Genomic DNA, 17,180 nt, shown 5'->3' with positions numbered 1-17,180 from the left:
AAATATATTTACAGAAAAGAATAATAAAACTCAAAATGTAAAATGGGGTTTAATTAAATTAATGTGAACACACAAATTACGAAGCCATCTGCGTGTTCACAAACAATATTCGCATACAATCATTCATCAGAAAACTGAGCACGGTATGCATAAAGCTACGAGAAGATGTTGACTCAGAGTCTTCGGGCTCGTCCTTGTCTAGTCGTATGATATCAATATTACTAATCATATGACAGGATAAATAAAGAATAGAAGCATAAACATAAGAACATAATGTAAAGGGATGAATGTAAATGAGACGATGATTTACGTGGTTCAGCACTAAGGCCTACATCCACGGGGTTGGTGTTCTCACTATGTATTGAAGGATTACAAAGGTAGTCAAATGACTTTAAGTGAACAACGATGCTAAGGGGAAATGGGGAAAGGGAAATCATACTTACTCTTCCTATTTCTCTTTCCTATGATCTTCTCTAATTGCTAAAAACTGGTCGACCCCTTCTCTCTTAGTGGAGAGGGGTATTTATAGGGTTGGAACGTGGGTCCTACTTCTGAGGTGTCGTTGTAATCTTATCTTCTTGTGCTTTGTGCCCATTACGCAGGGGTCTTCGGCATATCTGCGGCCTGAGCTTGAACACGAAGGGTTATCCTCGCCTCTTCCACGAGCTGATTGACACGTGTATACCTCTTTGGTATTTAATGCGGGTAGATGAATGTCTACTCGAGTCAGGCAAGTGTCTCTTTGTCTGGTCACATCTGTGTCAGCCGAACTTCCTCTCAGCCGTTGATCTGGGATCTTCCTCGGGATTGGGTGTATTAACACCCAAGGGGTATTATCTGGTGCTCCTCTGAGCCATCATACCTCTGTGATCCTCTGTCCCTGACCGTCGGATCTGCTGACCGGTGGCATCTTCTGATGAGATGCTTGCTATCATGTTTTGATGTCTTGTTTTGCATGTCTTCCACATGTCCCTTCCTGTACACGTGGTGGATGATGAAAGGTGTACATGCAATTTGCCCCTCTTCTTTTGACTTGGGCGTATTTTGTAATTTAGAAGAACAAAAGTCGTCCTACACGTTTCCCACTTTGCATTAACTTTCCCCATAACTGCTCCTTGGTACGAGGAACAGTTATTTTCTTCTCTAGCTTCATAAATAGGAAAGAGAATGTGAAAAAAACTTTTATCCTCTTCTCGTAAGTGTTCATCCTCTTCTTGTTTTATATTCTTGTTTTCTAGTCATTTATCATCGTCATTCTTGTGAGGAAGATAACAGCATTCAATTATCCGTCTCTTTTGCTCTCGATTGTTTTTGTCCATGTATCGCAGACAACCAGCTTTTGATATCTCCGATCCTCCGTTCTTCGACTGTGGTTGGTGCTTGTCGTCCTCTTCTATACAGGTATGAGGTTTTTCATTAGCTTCTCATCATTGAATTATCTATGTATCTCCCTGTTTGTTTCCTGCTGCTGTATTGTTGGATTTGTGATGAAGAACACACATCTCGAAGCATATATGCCTTCCCCTGTTGTTACAAAGTCTGTGAGTCTGTATCTAAGTATTATCCCTGGATTTGGATGGAGTATTTCTGGTTATTTTTAGTTCTTAGGGTTTTTAATGTTTATCCGGATGAACCATCAATTATGGGTTTTTTGATCTTTAGTGATCTCCTCATACTCTTCTCTAAACTGTTTGTGTTTCCTTGTAGATATGTCTGATCGTCCGCGGGCTTCTTACCAAACCCCGCCGTCTAGTCCGCCAAGATCCCCTCCGCGTCGAGATGCTAACAGATCTCAACTTGGGGAAGGTCCTTACAAGTCTTCGCAATCGGATCCTCGGGGTCATAGGGTTTCATCTTCCTCCGGTGCGAAGGTTGTGCCTACTAAGAAAGGGGATGTGCCGAAGGGTCCTTCTGGATCTAAGTATGCTGTTAACCGCGCCCCTTCTCGTCCTCGTGAAGATTCTAGGAGTACGCAGACTCCTCCTCGTGATGACTCTAGGAGTACGCGAGCTCCTCCTCCTCGTGATGAAACACTGGATGTTCCGCCCCTTCGTTCAATGGCTCCTCCTTTAGTGTCTCCACAGAAATCTTTGCCGCCTCCTCCCGCGGTTTCTTTCAAAGGGAAGTACTCCAAGGGTACCAAATCGAGAGCTGATCCGTCTAAAAATCTTCCTTCTAAAAGGAAAGCTTCGGAATTGAGTCCTATTTCTGATTCCGCGGACGAAGAAGAAACTGTCCCCGTGATACGCAGCATTTCAGTTGGTAAGAAGAAAGTCACTTTCAAGAATATTGATCTTGAGATGTTCAAGGAAAAACATGAACTTTAAGCTTTTGAGGTTCGCTTCTATGCCCCTGACGATGATATCACCTACGAGCTCCTGGCTAAGTATCAGTTTGACGAGTTTCATCTGTTGACTACGGTTGGAGATTTCGAGGCGGGTCTTATGTTATAAGTCGGGTGACTCCTTTTATTATGACGGGTTAGCTAGTCGCGAAGGCTCTTCCACGAACACTCATAATCGTTCTGTGTCACAACTGTCTGGGAATTATCTTCGTTCACTGAGGGAATGTTACCTGCGAAGCAAGGGAGAGACTATGATGACCTGCTATGTTCCAAATCCTGCTGAGAGAGAGTGGTACACTCCTAAGAATTTTAAAAGTTCTTTTGGGGATTATGTCAACAGTAGAAACCGTGAGCCGTGGAGTGTTAGTCTTTGTAACATTGCTGCTCCTCGTGGTGAAATTCGTCTTTTGAGTGAGGTGAGTGATGCCAAGCTGAAGTATGTTCCTGGTACTGAGGGATCTGCTAAACAGAAACTCTTTCCTGCTCGTGAAAGGATTAAGCGTGACCATGATTATGAATGGCATGCTACTGTTATTGAGGTAGTTGGTCCTTGGGATGATGGTTGGATATCGGGTCCGCGCGGTTGGCATCCTTCTGAAAACAGCAAGCCTCGTGAAACTCCTCCTGCTCGTTATGGAGATTTCAGTCCTTGGCGTCCGGTTTCGCGGGCATGAATTTTCCTTACGCTCTTGATGTCGTTGATGGAGATGAGGAGGAGGGTTCTGGTGCTACCCATCCAACGAAGAGTATTGTTGCTGCCAAGGTATAGTTTTTTCTTATATTCTTTATTCTATTTTCCCCTTTTTCCTTGCTTGAAATGATTTTCATTTTTGAAGTGAGGGAAAAAATGAGCCTTTGTGGGGATGTGTACTGGTTTGTAGGTGTCGAAGAAGAAGAAACTTGGACCCAAACAATCTTCTACTGTGGTTGCCGGTGAGGCTGAGGTTTATGAGGAGGTTACGAGTTCTGTAAACGAAGGGTATGCTGAGGATGAACAAAAGTCCGATGGAGAAGAGCGTACCGACACTTCTCACCGTGATGACGAAGGTGGTAATGGTGAAGAAGAAATTGCCTCGGGTGGTGACGGTGAGTCTGAGGGTAATATTACCGTTGGTGGTACTGGCAGGGGTGGATCTGCCCCTGTTGGCGATAATATTGTTGGTGTGGGTACTTTGCCCGTTATTTCCCCTGAATTTTCTTTCGGTAGGATATATTCCGCGTGGGAATCCTTTGACGTGAATGCCGCCATGGGTCTTGCCGAAGAATTCTCATTGCTTTCCACAAATTATGATTGGGATGTGCTTGGGGATACTGGTAAAGAAGATTCCACCGGTCAGCAGACTGAAAACGTCGGTGGTCATACTGAGGCTTGTGATGTCGAGACTTGCGCGAGTGAGGGGAGAGAAGCCAAAGGGAAGTCTGCGGTTGAATCTCTTTCAGAGGATTTCCCTTATTCGCTAATGCTTGAAGGTGAAGATGCCATTTTGGCTTGTCTCAAGAAGAAAAATCTGATGTTCGTCTCCAACCCTGCCCCAGTGGTCCCCGGTGAGAAGAGTTCTGACGCTTATACTCGTCGGATGATGCAAGTGTCTTCGGAAGTCCGCGTTGCAGAGATGTGGGAGAAGAATGTGAGAGCTTCAGAAGCTAACCTAGTGGTTGACCCTCCCTCCTCTGTTGCTGATATGATGGCCATAGCTGATGGGTACCAATACGGTTTTCCCCAGCAGCGTGTCTTAGAGGTAAATCCTTGTACTGATTCCCTCATGATGTACGAACATTGTATTCTTCGCGATATCCGATCCCTTGGGTATAATAATGTTTGTCGTTTGTGACATAGATGATGAGGAGCGAACATTGTAACCATGTTCTATACCAATTCTTTAAAGCAAAGTCTTTAAAGTTGGAGGCTAAGCTTCATCATAGAGAAGAAGAACTATCTTCGGCCGAGATGGAAATAAGTGAACTAAAGGGTCGCCTGAAGGAAAAGGAGCGGCTGGGTAATGCCGAGGAGAGTCTTCGTTCGGAACTTGCTATAGTCCGCAACGTATTGGAGCAAGCTCGCAGAAATGTATCGTCCCTCACAAGTTTGTATTTTTTATTGGTCTTTTTCTCCTCGTGATTCCCTATATGTACTTCGGTGTTGTCTCAGTCTCCCCGCCTTATCTTCAGTGGGTGGAGTCCCCGAGCTCATATGGCTTCGGAAAGAAAGGGAACGACAGAAATCCCGCATTGCAGAGTTGGTGGGTAAGTTGAAAAGCGAAGCCGTAAAGTGGAATGCTCGTGCTGATGAGCACAACGCCTTAGCAGCTGAGTGGTGTGAAAAGCGAACACTGATGGTTGATATGCAAAATAAGTACAATCATAACCGTTGTTTGTTTAATGGTACGCTGCTATGGACGCGTGACAACCTGCGTGATGCTCGAGGACATGCTTCGGAATTAGAGGCTAGAGTGCGCTTTTTGGAAGGAGAGTTACAACATGCTCGTTCTCTCTTAGGCCTTGGGGTTAGAGATAGTATGCTGCGTCTTTCCGAGGAAAGTGATAATGCTAGGGCTGAGGTTGGTGCTCTTAGTAAAGCCCTAGAAGCGTCCCGAGCTGATGTTGCTCGCCAAGTGGAATCTGAAAGAGATCTTGAAGTGAATGTGTATCGACTCCATAAAAGGATGGGGGAGATAAATGACAAAGTCAACCATCTTCGTCACTTGGATTCAATGAAGCAGGTAGACTTAGACGCGAGTCAATATGCTTTTACTAATCTTCAAATGGATTATAAGAAACTATCCGACGAATATGGCTTTCTTGATGAAGCTCGGATGCAGTTGTTAATGAGTATGAAGAGGCTTCGGCTAATGTCGAAGGTATAACCTCGTTTTATCGAGTGTGATTCTGTTATTTCTTTGTTTTAACCCCTTGGTATTTCTTGTTTTCAGCACTCGAGGGACAGCTTCACGCGGCAAATGATGAGCTTAAAAAAACTCAATCTGCCTTAGTGCAGCAGGAAGGACAAGCCAACTATTTCAAAGGGTTGGCCGCGTCTCGTGAGGAAGCAGCGGAGATTGCCTCCAAAGAGGCGGAACGCCTATCTGCATTGTTGTCTCAGGCCAACCAGCGGACCGCTGTAATCACTTATAAAGCTCGATGTCAGTTGGCTGAAGAAACCAACAAAGTCCTAGATAAGATTGAACTTGATTTTAAAGTCGAACATGGTCTTGTCAAGAACTATACGCGTCGTCCTCTTCCCGTGCCCTTGCCTGGTTCTTCAGGGCCTTCTTCAGGTGGTAGCGTACCTTCATCTCGCAGAGACAACCCTGTTGATGGAGCGGTATCGTCCAAGTAGATTTCTTCTATTAGTCATATGAAGTTGATCCTTGTTGATTATATAATTTCGGATCATTTTTTGATATGTTTACTGCTTTATCTTATTTGCTGAATCTTGTAATCAACTTTTTATGAAATGGATCATCCTTTTGGCATACCTTCGTTATCAATTCATCTTTATTTCAAGTATTGTGAAGTGTAAAACTAGAAATAACTTGTTTTGTAAAAATTTGAGTGTTTGGGTGCGACACCGAAGGTAAATACCTTCGTGATCGTCTTGAGACCTGTCACCCCGCTGGCGAATCCTGGGCCAGAGGATTCCCAAACGGTGGGGGCCGAGGCGGCGTTCTAGGATATGGAATGCTTATTTGAAATATTTGCATACACCCATTCCGTCGACCCGCTGCCTTAAAGTTGGTTGGGTATCTCTTTCTGCTGGGTGCCTTCCCCCTGGTCTTACACTCATAAACACTGATAGGGGAGCCCTGAGAGATTGTAGATTAACTATTTTCCCTAATATTGTTAATTTATTATGTAATGTACATGCGTTCACCCAGCGGGTCTTTTGACCATTTCGTTTGCTTGAATATTTCCCAAAAAGTTTGTTTGATTGATAGGTTGAGGCATGCTACTCCTCGTCCAGAGATAGAAACATGTAAAGCGGTTACGCTGCCTTCTTCTTCTGGTATTCTTCACGCAGATGCAAAGCTGCGCTGTTCCTATGGGTAGTACGGTTTGAGCCATTTAGCATTCCAAGGGTGTCGGAGGACCTCGCCTTTCAGATTGCGAAGATAGTAGGAACCGTATCCTGCAATGTCGTGTATTATAAAAGGTCCTCCCCATGTAGGTGCTAACTTTCCCCATTTCTTCTCTCGTTGATACTCCGGGATTGTTCTTAGCACATACTTCCCTTCTACAAAATTTCGAAGCTTAAACTTTTTGTTGTACTCTCTCGCTAGTCTCCTTTGATAATTTTCCATCTTTTGCAATGCTGCTTCCCTCCGTTCTTCTAGGTCGTCCAGTCTCTCTAACATCATGTCTGTTGTGAGATTTTTCTCCCATGCTTCGGTTTTTGTGGTTGGCATGAGGATCTCTGTTGGGATGACTGCTTCAGCTCCATAAGTGAGGAGAAATGGGGACTCCCTAGTGGCAGATCTTCGTGTTGTCCTGTATGCCCATAATACATTGTGCAGCTGTTCACACCATCGCCCCTTGTGTTCGTCTAATTGCTTTTTGAGGATAAGGGCGAGGGTCTTGTTAGTAGATTACGCTTGTCCGTTGCTTTGAGGGTATATGGGGGTGGACTTTTTTTCCTTATTTTGAAAGTGTCGAAAAGCATGTCTATGGTTTTCCCCTGTAATTGTTTACCATTATCGGACACGATTTCTGCTGGTATGCCGAACCTGCAAATAATGTTTTGGAATATGAAAGTAAACACGTTCACGTCTCTGATCCTGGCTAAGGCTTTGGATTCCACCCATTTACTGAAGTAGTCCGTGGCTACTATCAAAAATCGTCTTTTCCCTGATCCTTCGATGAAAGGTCCAACGATATCTATGCCCCATTTTACAAATGGCCACGGCTATCCACAGAATTCAACGTTGTTGCTGGTGCGTGTATCTTTTTGGCGAAACGCTGACATTCTTCACATCGTCGGGACATTCTCGCAGCATCTTGTATCATTGTGGGCCAGTAATATCCTTGCATTTTTTCTTTTTCGGCTAGTGATCTCATGCCGCGATGATTCCCTGCATCACCATAATGGCTGTCGTTTAGAATTCGATGCCCCTCTTTCCTGGATAAACAACGTAGTAATGGTCCGAGGAAAGATTTATTGTACAGGATCCCATCCCGAAGATCATATCTTCCTACTTTGAGTATTTTCCTGGTTTGTTTGTGATCCGCGGGTAAGGTTCCATCCTTAAGAAACGCATGTATCATCATTCTCCAATCATCTTCGTTGTTGAAATGTTCGTCTTGCTTTGCTCTTGACAGGATATCTTCTTCGTCAAAGTCGTTACGGATGTCTTCTCCCACCTGATCTTCTATATTTTCTCCCATTGTATCTTGATTTATAGCGAAGGAAAATTGTGATGCAATCGAAGGCTCGTATACCCTCGTTATTTTGATAGCTTCGATACTCTTGTCCTTCAGAATGGATGATATATATGCTAGGGCATCCGCGTGCCTGAGGTCCCTTCTGCATAAGTGCCGGAACTTGATGTTCGGGATCTGTGATGCCAATGTTTGGACCAAGGCCATGTAAGCTGAGAGGGTGTCGTCGTACACATTGTATTCGAGCCCTATTTTCCGTATGACAAGCTGCGAATCACTTGTCAGTCTTACATCAGTTACCCCCATCTCTATTATTAAGCGGAGGGCATGTACGACTGCCTCGTATTCAACGATGTTGTTAGTATGCTCTTTGAATTCTAACCTGAGTGCATGTACGATCCTTTCTCCAGTTGGGGTGGTGATGACAATGCCTATTCCTGCCCTTTCCTTATTTTTGGAACCATCAACGAAGACTTCCCATTGTCTTTGACTCACGGGTTCGAGGACATCAACTGGATCCTTGCTTTCCTCGTCGGCTTCTGGTATTCCCCTAATCTCTTCATCGTTGTCCAGGGGGAGGTCTGCTAAGAAATCCGCCAAAACTTGGGATTTTTGGGAATGTTGAATTAGTCCAGGTGGGTGTTCCACTTGGCTATTCTACCTACTTTTCCCGTGCTTTTGAGGACTGCTTCCAGTGGTGCTTTGCATGGGACGCGGATGAAATGTGTTAGGAAATAGGTTCTCAGTTTTTGAGTAGCCTATACTAATGACAGGATGAGTTGTTCGATCTTCGTGTAATTTCTTTCCGCAGAATTGAGGGTCTTGCTGACATAATAGATAGGTTGTTCTATCTTTGTATTGGTTTTGACCAACACTGCGCTAACTGCGTCTTTCGTTGTATTTATGTACAATGCCAAAACCTCATCAGGATCAGGCTTCTGCAAGATTGGAATTGAATCCAGGTGTTCCTTGATTTTTGGAAGGCTTCTTCGCATTCTGCGGTCCATTCAAACTTACTCCCTTTTTTGAGAATATTGAAAAAATGTCTGCATTTGTCCGAGGATCGGGCAATAAATCTGCCAAGGATGCTAAGGACCCATTGAGCTTTTGCACTTCTTTTAAATTCTTAGGAGATGGCATTTCCACTATGGCCTGAATCTTCGCGGGGTCTACCTCAATACCCCTTTTTGTTACCAGATATCCGAGGAATTTCCCTGAGGTGACACCGAAAGTGCATTTTTCTGGATTTACTTTCATGTGATATTTCCTCATTGCTTCGAAAATATCTCTGAGGTCCTGGTGGTGATCTTTGCGCAGCCTACTTTTGACGAGCATGTCATCAACGTAGACTTCTAGGGTACTACCAATCCATGGCCTGAAGATAACATCGACCATTCTTTGGTAAGTTTCCCCTGCGTTTCGAAGTCCAAAGGGTATTCTAGTGTAGCAATAAAGGCCATGCGGGGTGTAGAATGTTGTGTGTAGTTGATCTTCTTCTGCCAAGGCTACTTGGTTGTAACCAGAATATCCGTCCATGAATGACAGCTCTTCGTACCCTTGCACTGCTTCAACCAGTTGATCTATGCTCGGTAGGGGATAGTTGTCTTTTGGACATGCCTTGTTGGGGTTAGTAAGTCGATGCATATCCTAACCCCTCCATTTTTCTTAGGAACGACGACCATGTTGGAGATCCATGTAGGGTACTTGACTTCCTTGATGAAGCCTGCTTCTAGTAGTTTCCGGAGTTCTTTTTCTACTGCCTTATGATACTCTGGTGCAACTTTTCTTATTTTCTGCCTGAAAGGTGGCGTGCCTGGTTTGATGCGCAACTCGTGTTGGATTATTTTTGGATCGATCCCCAACATGTCTCCTAACTTCCAGGAGAATACATCCGCGTATTCTTTAAGTAATTTGGTCAAGGAATCTTTTCTTTTTTCGTCCATTATGGTCCCTATTTTGACCATCTTCGGGTTTTCTTCCGTTCCTATGTTGATTTCTTTTACGGGATCCACTGGTGTGAACACCGGCTTCGGGTCCCCAAGGACTGGGACGCTCTTTAATTGTTATTTGGTATGTGTCTGTCCTTCGTTGGCTGCTGAAGTACTTGCCTCTGTGTTAAGGACATTATCATCTTTTGTCAAGCCCTTCCCTGCGGTTTTCTTGAGGAACAGGTCTATGGCCTTTTCTTTCGCAGCTTCTTTATTTTTGATCCTTCGGGTTTTTCGTTGTTCTTCCTGTTCGTCGTTGATACGATCCTGAGTGGCCTGGCACTCTTTTGAAGAGATCCAATCTCCCTTGATTTCCATTACTCCCTCGGGTGTAGGGAACCTGAGATATTGGTAGTAAGTTGCTGCCACTCCCTTGAGTTTATGTACCCATTTTCGTCCAATAATGGTGTTATAGGGGATGAGGCGTCTACCACGCTGAATCGTGTTTCTACTTTCATGGGCCCGGCGTTCACCTGTAACATGATGTCTCCCAATGGCTTTGTGGGCGCTCCGTTGAACCCGTAGATGGTGTAATAAGAGGTCATCAGTTGTTCATCATGAAGCTTCATCCGTTTGAAGGCGTCGTAGAATAGAACGTTCACTGAGCTTCCCCCGTCGATGAGGATCTTTTTGAGGTTACATCCGGCCACTGGTAGTGTGAGGACCAAGGGATCGTTATGGTCTTCCATATCTTCTTCAACATCTTCAATATCGAAGATGATAGGTGCGTCCATCCACTCTTCGTGCTCGTCCACCTCTACGCCATCAATCTTATATAATTCGTAGTGGTATTCGAATTGCTTTCGTAGCCTCTTTCTTATCTGCGCTATAAGTGAGGGCCCCGCGGCTTCGGAACACGAGATGGTGTTGATTGTGCGGTTTCCCTCTGTAAGTTGGACTTGCTTGGTTCGTTTGGATCTGTCCTCGGTGACTTCCTTTCGTATGTATTGCTTGAGTTCGCCATTATCAATCAATTTTTGGATCATTATTTTGAGGTTTTTGCATTTCTCGGTCTGGTGTCCATTGAAGCAATGATACTCACAGTAATCTTTAGACTTCTCGGTCCGTGGGGGCTGTTTTCCCTTAGACCACGGCCACTCCAAATTTTCCCTTCCTTTGATCTCTCGCAAGATCCGAGCGTAGCTAGCATTGAGCTTCGTGTAAACCTGATCTTAGAATTTTCGATCGTCTCTTCGTCGTTCATCTCTCCGTTCCTTCCTATCTTCGTGCGGTCGTTCCACTGAGCTATTTCTTTTGGCCCCGCTGGTTTGTTCTGCGGAATTGGTACGGTGAGACCTCTGCGTTTGCGCCCTCGGGTTCTCACGCTGGATTTCTTCAAGACGAGCATATTTCTCAATAATTATTCGAAGATCTCCTTCTGTCTTAGGTACGCTTCCGTGGATCTCAACAAATAGTGGACTCATTCGGTCTAATCCCCACTTGTAGCAGTTGATGCTTACCACGGGATCCACACTCCCTATGGCTTGGAAGATCTTGTGCCATCTGTTGGTGTATTCCCTCGTGTTCTCCTTGTAACCAATTGCTAGAGAAAAAATTTTATCCATTCCGGTGTTGACAGCTTTGTTGTACATGTAGGTTCTCAAGAATTTTTCTGCGAGTTGATCGTAGGAGTTGATGGAATCAGGTGGCAGGTTGTCAAACCAAGACAAAGCCGATCCCTTCAGACTTGATGGGAAATACCTACAGAGGACGGCGTCGTTTTGACTCCGTCGGGCTAAGGTATGATTATAATACCGGATATGTGTTGCGGGATCACTGGATCCGTCAAAGCATTCAAAAGTTGGGACAGGGCACTTTAACGGAATGGGGGTATTTTCCAGGCGATGAGTTAGGGGCGTGGAGTTAGCTTCTTTCATCACCTCTTCAAGCCTTCCTCCACCTTGTCTGGATTTTAACTGCTTGATCTCAGTCATCATCTCTTCACGCAGCTCTTCCATTGCGCGGTAATGTCCCACGTTCTTATGCTCGGCTGAGCGTTTCTTTGTTCGACCTTCACTGTCATAATAGTATGAGTCTTCGGCGGCATATTCTGGATCGGATACACTGCTTTCCCTAACGATGCTTGCTCGGATAATTCTTCGGTCTCGATTAGGCTCTGGTGCCTTAGAATTTGCTTCGTCCTGTTGTTGGCTAGTCTTCGTGCTTTGGGAAATCCTATCTTTCAAGTCTTGGTTCTCCCTGGACAAAAAGGCTATGACATCTGCGTAGACCTGATGGCTCCTTTTCAATTCTTCGAGCTCTACCATCAGTCGGTGGGATTGGTTTGATCCCTAATTGGGAGTTCCGGCTTGTACTCATACGGCCATAGTTCCCCCTTCGTCTACTGTGTGTATTAAGGGTGGAAGAGGATCAGTTTCAATTGTTGGTATCTCCACGTTTGGTCCCCTCGGTTGAGCTTCCACCCGCGGTACTAAAACCACTGGTATGGTTTGATTCTGATCGTTGGTTGACGGCATTCCGAAGACTGGTGGATGTGCGGGCTGACGTGTCATAGATTCTGCCACCCCTTCTCTTTGTTAATGGATTTGGTTTGAAACCAAAGTCTTGTTAGCTTCTGTAGCCTGGAGAGCCGCAACAGTTGAGTTGTTTTTTGTGGCTGCTGCTTTGAGAGCCGTGGCTGCAATGGAGTTAGCGTTCATAGGTGAGGTGATTTCCGCAGCATCCTGCCTCTGAGTAGCTGTCTTAGCTTTGTCTGCTTTCTGCTTGCTTCGGGTCATGACCGGGGTAATCCTCGATGTCTCCTTTGATGAGGCTTTGGTTTTTTCTGCCCCTAGTATCTTTTCCATTTTTAGTCCTTTTTCTGCATAGGGGAATAAATAAAGAAAACCAAAGATATCCACGAGGATCGGGTTAGTGCTATCCGTATCCACAGAATTTGTGGAATAAAAGGAAATGAGCTGCCTAGGGGCCTTAATAAAAGAGAAACATAAAGATTTCATCGGTCTAGTTTTCGCAATACAAGTCCTCTAATAAACAATCATGGACCTTGTTTTCAGACTACTTTTTGAAAAGGAAAACTCTTGAAAAGGCATATCCGTAGCGAGAACTCACGAATCTGGATTACTAAGTCTTAGTTTTAAAAGAAAAACGCCTCACGTGCAAATCTGTAATAGATAGACGTGGATTTGTCTGTTTTGAAATGGTGTTTGTGAAAATGAAGACCGTGAACCCAGAATAAAAAAGATTTTGAAAGCACGCTGAACCCAGAATAGGGTACAACCATAATGCGCGTTTAAGGTGAAATCACAGATAAGATAAATCTTTTACCGGGACAAAGTCCCTGTTTCTAGCGCCAGATTGTGAACACATAAATTACGAAGCCATCTTCGTGTTCACAAACAATATTCGCATACAATCATTCATCAGAAAACTGAGCACGGTATGCATAAAGCTACGAGAAGATGTTGACTCAGAGCCTTCGGGCTCGTCCTTGTCTAGTCGTATGATATCAATATTACTAATCATATGACAGGATAAATAAAGAATAGAAGCATAAACATAAGAACATAATGTAAAGGGATGAATGTAAATAAGACGATGATTTACGTGGTTCAGCACTAAGGCCTATATCCACGGGGTTGGTGTTTTCACTATGTATTGAAGGATTACAAAGGTAGTCAAATGACTTTAAGTGAACAACGATGCTAAGGGGAAATGGGGAAAGGGGAATCATACTTACTCTTCCTATTTCTCTTTCCTATGTTCTTCTCTAATTGCTAAAAACTGGTCGACCCCTTCTCTCTTAGTAGAGAGGGGTATTTATAGGGTTGGAACGTGGGTCCTACTTCTGAGGTGCCGTTGTAATCTTATCTTCTTGTGCTTTGTGCCCATTACGCAGGGGTCTTCGGCATATCTGCGGCCTGAGCTTGAACACGAAGGGTTACCCTCGCCTCTTCCACGAGCTGATTGACACGTGTATACCTCTTTGGTATTTAATGCGGGTAGATGAATGTTTGCTCGTGTCAGGCAAGTGTCTCTTTGTCTGGTCACATCTGTGTCAGCCAAACTTCCTCTCAGCCGTTGATCTGGGATCTTCCTCGGGATTGGGTTTATTAACACCCAAGGGGTATTATCTGGTGCTCCTCTGAGCCATCATACCTCTGTGATCCTCTGTCCCTGACCGTCGAATCTGCTGACCGGTGGCATCTTCTGATGAGATGCTTGCTATCATGTTTTGATGTCTTGTTTTGCATGTCTTCCACGTGTTCCTTCCTGTACACGTGGTGAATGATGAAAGGTGTACGTTCAATTAACTTGTAGAAAATTATAACAGTTCTTATTAATTTATCATCATCACTCAATTACAAATATTTTCTAACTAAAATTCAACCCAAAAACCCATCCCAATGATCCCCAATTCATCTAACAACCCAAATCAGGAAGAGTTTTGTTCTTATCAGTCTTCATAAAAACCTGTGTCCCAAATACAAAATACCCTAAACCATGTCCAAGAACAGCAACAATGAAAATACCGCCATTAAAAGACATAACAGCAAGCATAACCAAGTAAGCTAACCCAACCCTAACTGTATGCACTATACTCCTTACAATTCCAGCAGCAACATGATTAGAATCAGCTCTAGCAATTGAACAATGACCAAGCCATTCTACAAACACCAAGCCATTCTACAAACACAGACAATACAAACACCAAAATCAAAGACAAGATGTACATACCAGTACTATCCCCTGGCCAATGATGGAATAAAACTGTTGCGCTATCACCCCAATAAAATGACATATGCATCATCATCTTCTTCTTGCTCATACCCATTGTTTGATTCATTTGCATACCCCCATGGTTCATACCGCCATCCATTTATTTCTTTCTCTTCTCTTTTTCTCGCTGGTTTTTTATGTTTCTGTCAAGGAGAGACGCAGAAGAGAAATTAAGTATTTATGGGACGTTGGGAAAATACGTACGAGTATCGGTATATACGACGCAAGTGTGTACTACAAAAAGGTATAGTACAGTATAAAACTGTTTTTTTTAGCCTCTTCGCACATATGCATGGATGGTGCATCATTTTGGAATGCTAGTCTGTTAACCTACACCACAATTTGCTGTTTCTTGATAGAACTCGCCACAATTTGTTGCAAATCGTAACAAATTACCTGCCTAAAAAAGGTTTTTGTGCCAAAATAAAATTAAAGCACGGGGATACTGTCTTCTTACATCCGCACAAATTAAGAAAAACAGAGATTAAAATGACTTAATACGCCTAAATATGAAAATGATTCAAACGAAATCAATCCGAATGGGAGAAGTACCGGTGCTATTTGTTCGATTTTTTTTTTGTTTTCTTTTACCTCTTTTGTTTCTTAGTTGGGACTTGGGAACTGGGTTGTCCTTTTTATTTTGTCACGAGAATGGCATTATGGTTCCACATAGAGGATAAATGCATTAACTCTTGTATTGTATGGAAAGGCACACCCACTGCGATAATGGTGATACAACAAGCTTCTTCCCAGAAATGTCTTCATAGCTTAGTAGGTATCTAAGTGAACGTAGAGCTCCTCTATTGGTTCCCTTGACAATAGGATCAATGTAACTGGGTATTTCTGTTTCCATACAGGAAGGTGGTTGGTCGAAGTCAATTCATTACCCAGACCTTTTGATCGCTACATGTACACTCTTGATTTTGGTGAAGTTAGACCAGCAATAAATTTTCTGTCCTCCACTCTCTTTTTTATATCGGAAAAGATAATTTATTACGGGTTTACAGAGCTGGCATCAAGGCCGCACATGGTCACATAGTTTGTGCCGGCATCATAAGAAAGATGTTTAGTTAAGATTTAAGAAAACAGGAGGAAAGTGTTTAGTTTGTGCCGGCATCATAAGAAGAGGAGTACTAAACAAGACGTTGTTGCAATGCATTGAGACGCCAAAGCAAAAACCACCAGGTTTGCATTTTTCCGTTGACTTAATTAAATCTTCCTACGTGTGAGCTTATATAATGTATTTACAAGATCTGGATACTGCATGATTACCCATCAAACCTCTACCACAAACCCATTCAGCTACAACTTGAGGTGTAAATTGGGTTGTGCCAGCACGAGCACAACCCAACACGTCACGCTAAAATCTAAGCCCAGCATAGTTCAGCATGTGATTTAGCCAAGCACGTTAGTTTTGTGGGCTATGTTGGGTTGTTTAATCGGCACGGTAGCATAACACAGTACGCGGTACAGATAAGCATGTGGCATAGCACAATACAACACGTTAAGAAAGCACGACATAACATGTACAATTTCACCTATAACAAGACATAATACATCACATATTTTGTATATTTCACAAAATAGTCACTATTCTAACTAGTTTTTAACATTTTATGCTGACTTATTTATAACAACACATATAATACCTTAATATTTGGAAAATATATTTCAATATCGTTGTTATAATGTCATCACCTATATTTAACTAGAATATTAATTTACATGACAATAATCCAATTTTATATTTGATGGGCTATTTTTTTTATTGAATAAACTTGTTAATTTTACTTGAAATACTTTCAAATAATACGTTGTCTATTTAAATTCTGGTGATAATGTCCGACTTAATATATACATTAAGTGATTTCAAATTGTTTATAGCATGTGTGCCAGCACGGCACAGGTCACGTTTATCCGTGTAATATGCCCGTGGGATGTGTTGTGCCTAGCTTTTGACTAGTAAAGCACAGCACGGCACAACACGTTTAAATCGTTGGCACAGCACAACACGACACATGGCACGTGAAGCACGCGACTTCGTGTGTCGGGCTGTGCCGGCCGGCACGTTTTACACCTCTAGCTACAACCCACTAAACACTTCTGGACATTAAATTGCCCCCCAAAAATACATCTTTTCTTGTGGAAAGCTATAAATGAAGGTTTATCGACCTTCACCCTTCTACATAAAATCAACGTCACCCCTCAAATCTATGTCCTAGATATAATTCAGTTCCAGAAACAACTGAGCACATTCTCCTCAGATGCCTATATGCTCAAGAAGCTTGGGAACTCCTTTTCAACCACTATAATGCGACACCTACCTTCCATCATCGAAGACCACAAAGGATAACTCCATCAACCACCATTAATCAGCTACTCCAGTTCCAACAATCCACAATGGCTACAACTTCATTCTGTTTCATCATTTGGACACTCTGGATAGTATGGAATGACTTAATTTACAGAAGGAAGCATAAGCCTCCAGCAGACACAGTCAAATTAGCAGTACATATGCATCATGAGTACACCTGGGCAAATTCAGTACTACCTCCACCGATGCCCGACCCGCATCCTGTGACAAACGCTATATGACAAACCAGAGAGTCTAAAATCATTCAGGTTGGATGGAAATCACCGGAACTATACCAGATAAAAATCAACACCAACGGAGCTGCACGTGGACACCCTGGACCAGCAGGAGGAGCATTTATTTGCAGAGATTCAACAACCTC

At 43.3% G+C, this 17,180-nt stretch overlaps 1 protein-coding gene across 1 annotated transcript; it reads right to left on the bottom strand.

Annotated features, from left to right (window-relative positions):
* Nucleotides 1-14,068: 14,068 nt before the first annotated feature.
* Nucleotides 14,069-14,589, bottom strand: LOC113320659 (copper transporter 1-like). The gene is made up of 2 exons (XM_026568553.1): nt 14,338-14,589; nt 14,069-14,303 (listed from the first exon to the last, which is right to left on the bottom strand). The coding sequence occupies exons 1-2, from the start codon at nt 14,543-14,545 to the stop codon at nt 14,089-14,091; spliced, it is 423 nt and encodes a 140-aa protein (XP_026424338.1). The 5' UTR covers nt 14,546-14,589; the 3' UTR covers nt 14,069-14,088.
* Nucleotides 14,590-17,180: the final 2,591 nt, after the last annotated feature.

This window comes from Papaver somniferum, chromosome 11 (genome assembly GCF_003573695.1).
Source record: "Papaver somniferum cultivar HN1 chromosome 11, ASM357369v1, whole genome shotgun sequence".
NCBI lineage: Eukaryota > Viridiplantae > Streptophyta > Magnoliopsida > Ranunculales > Papaveraceae > Papaver > Papaver somniferum.
Note: the sequence above shows the minus strand (reverse complement) of the source record. Positions and strands in the feature narration are given on the sequence as shown.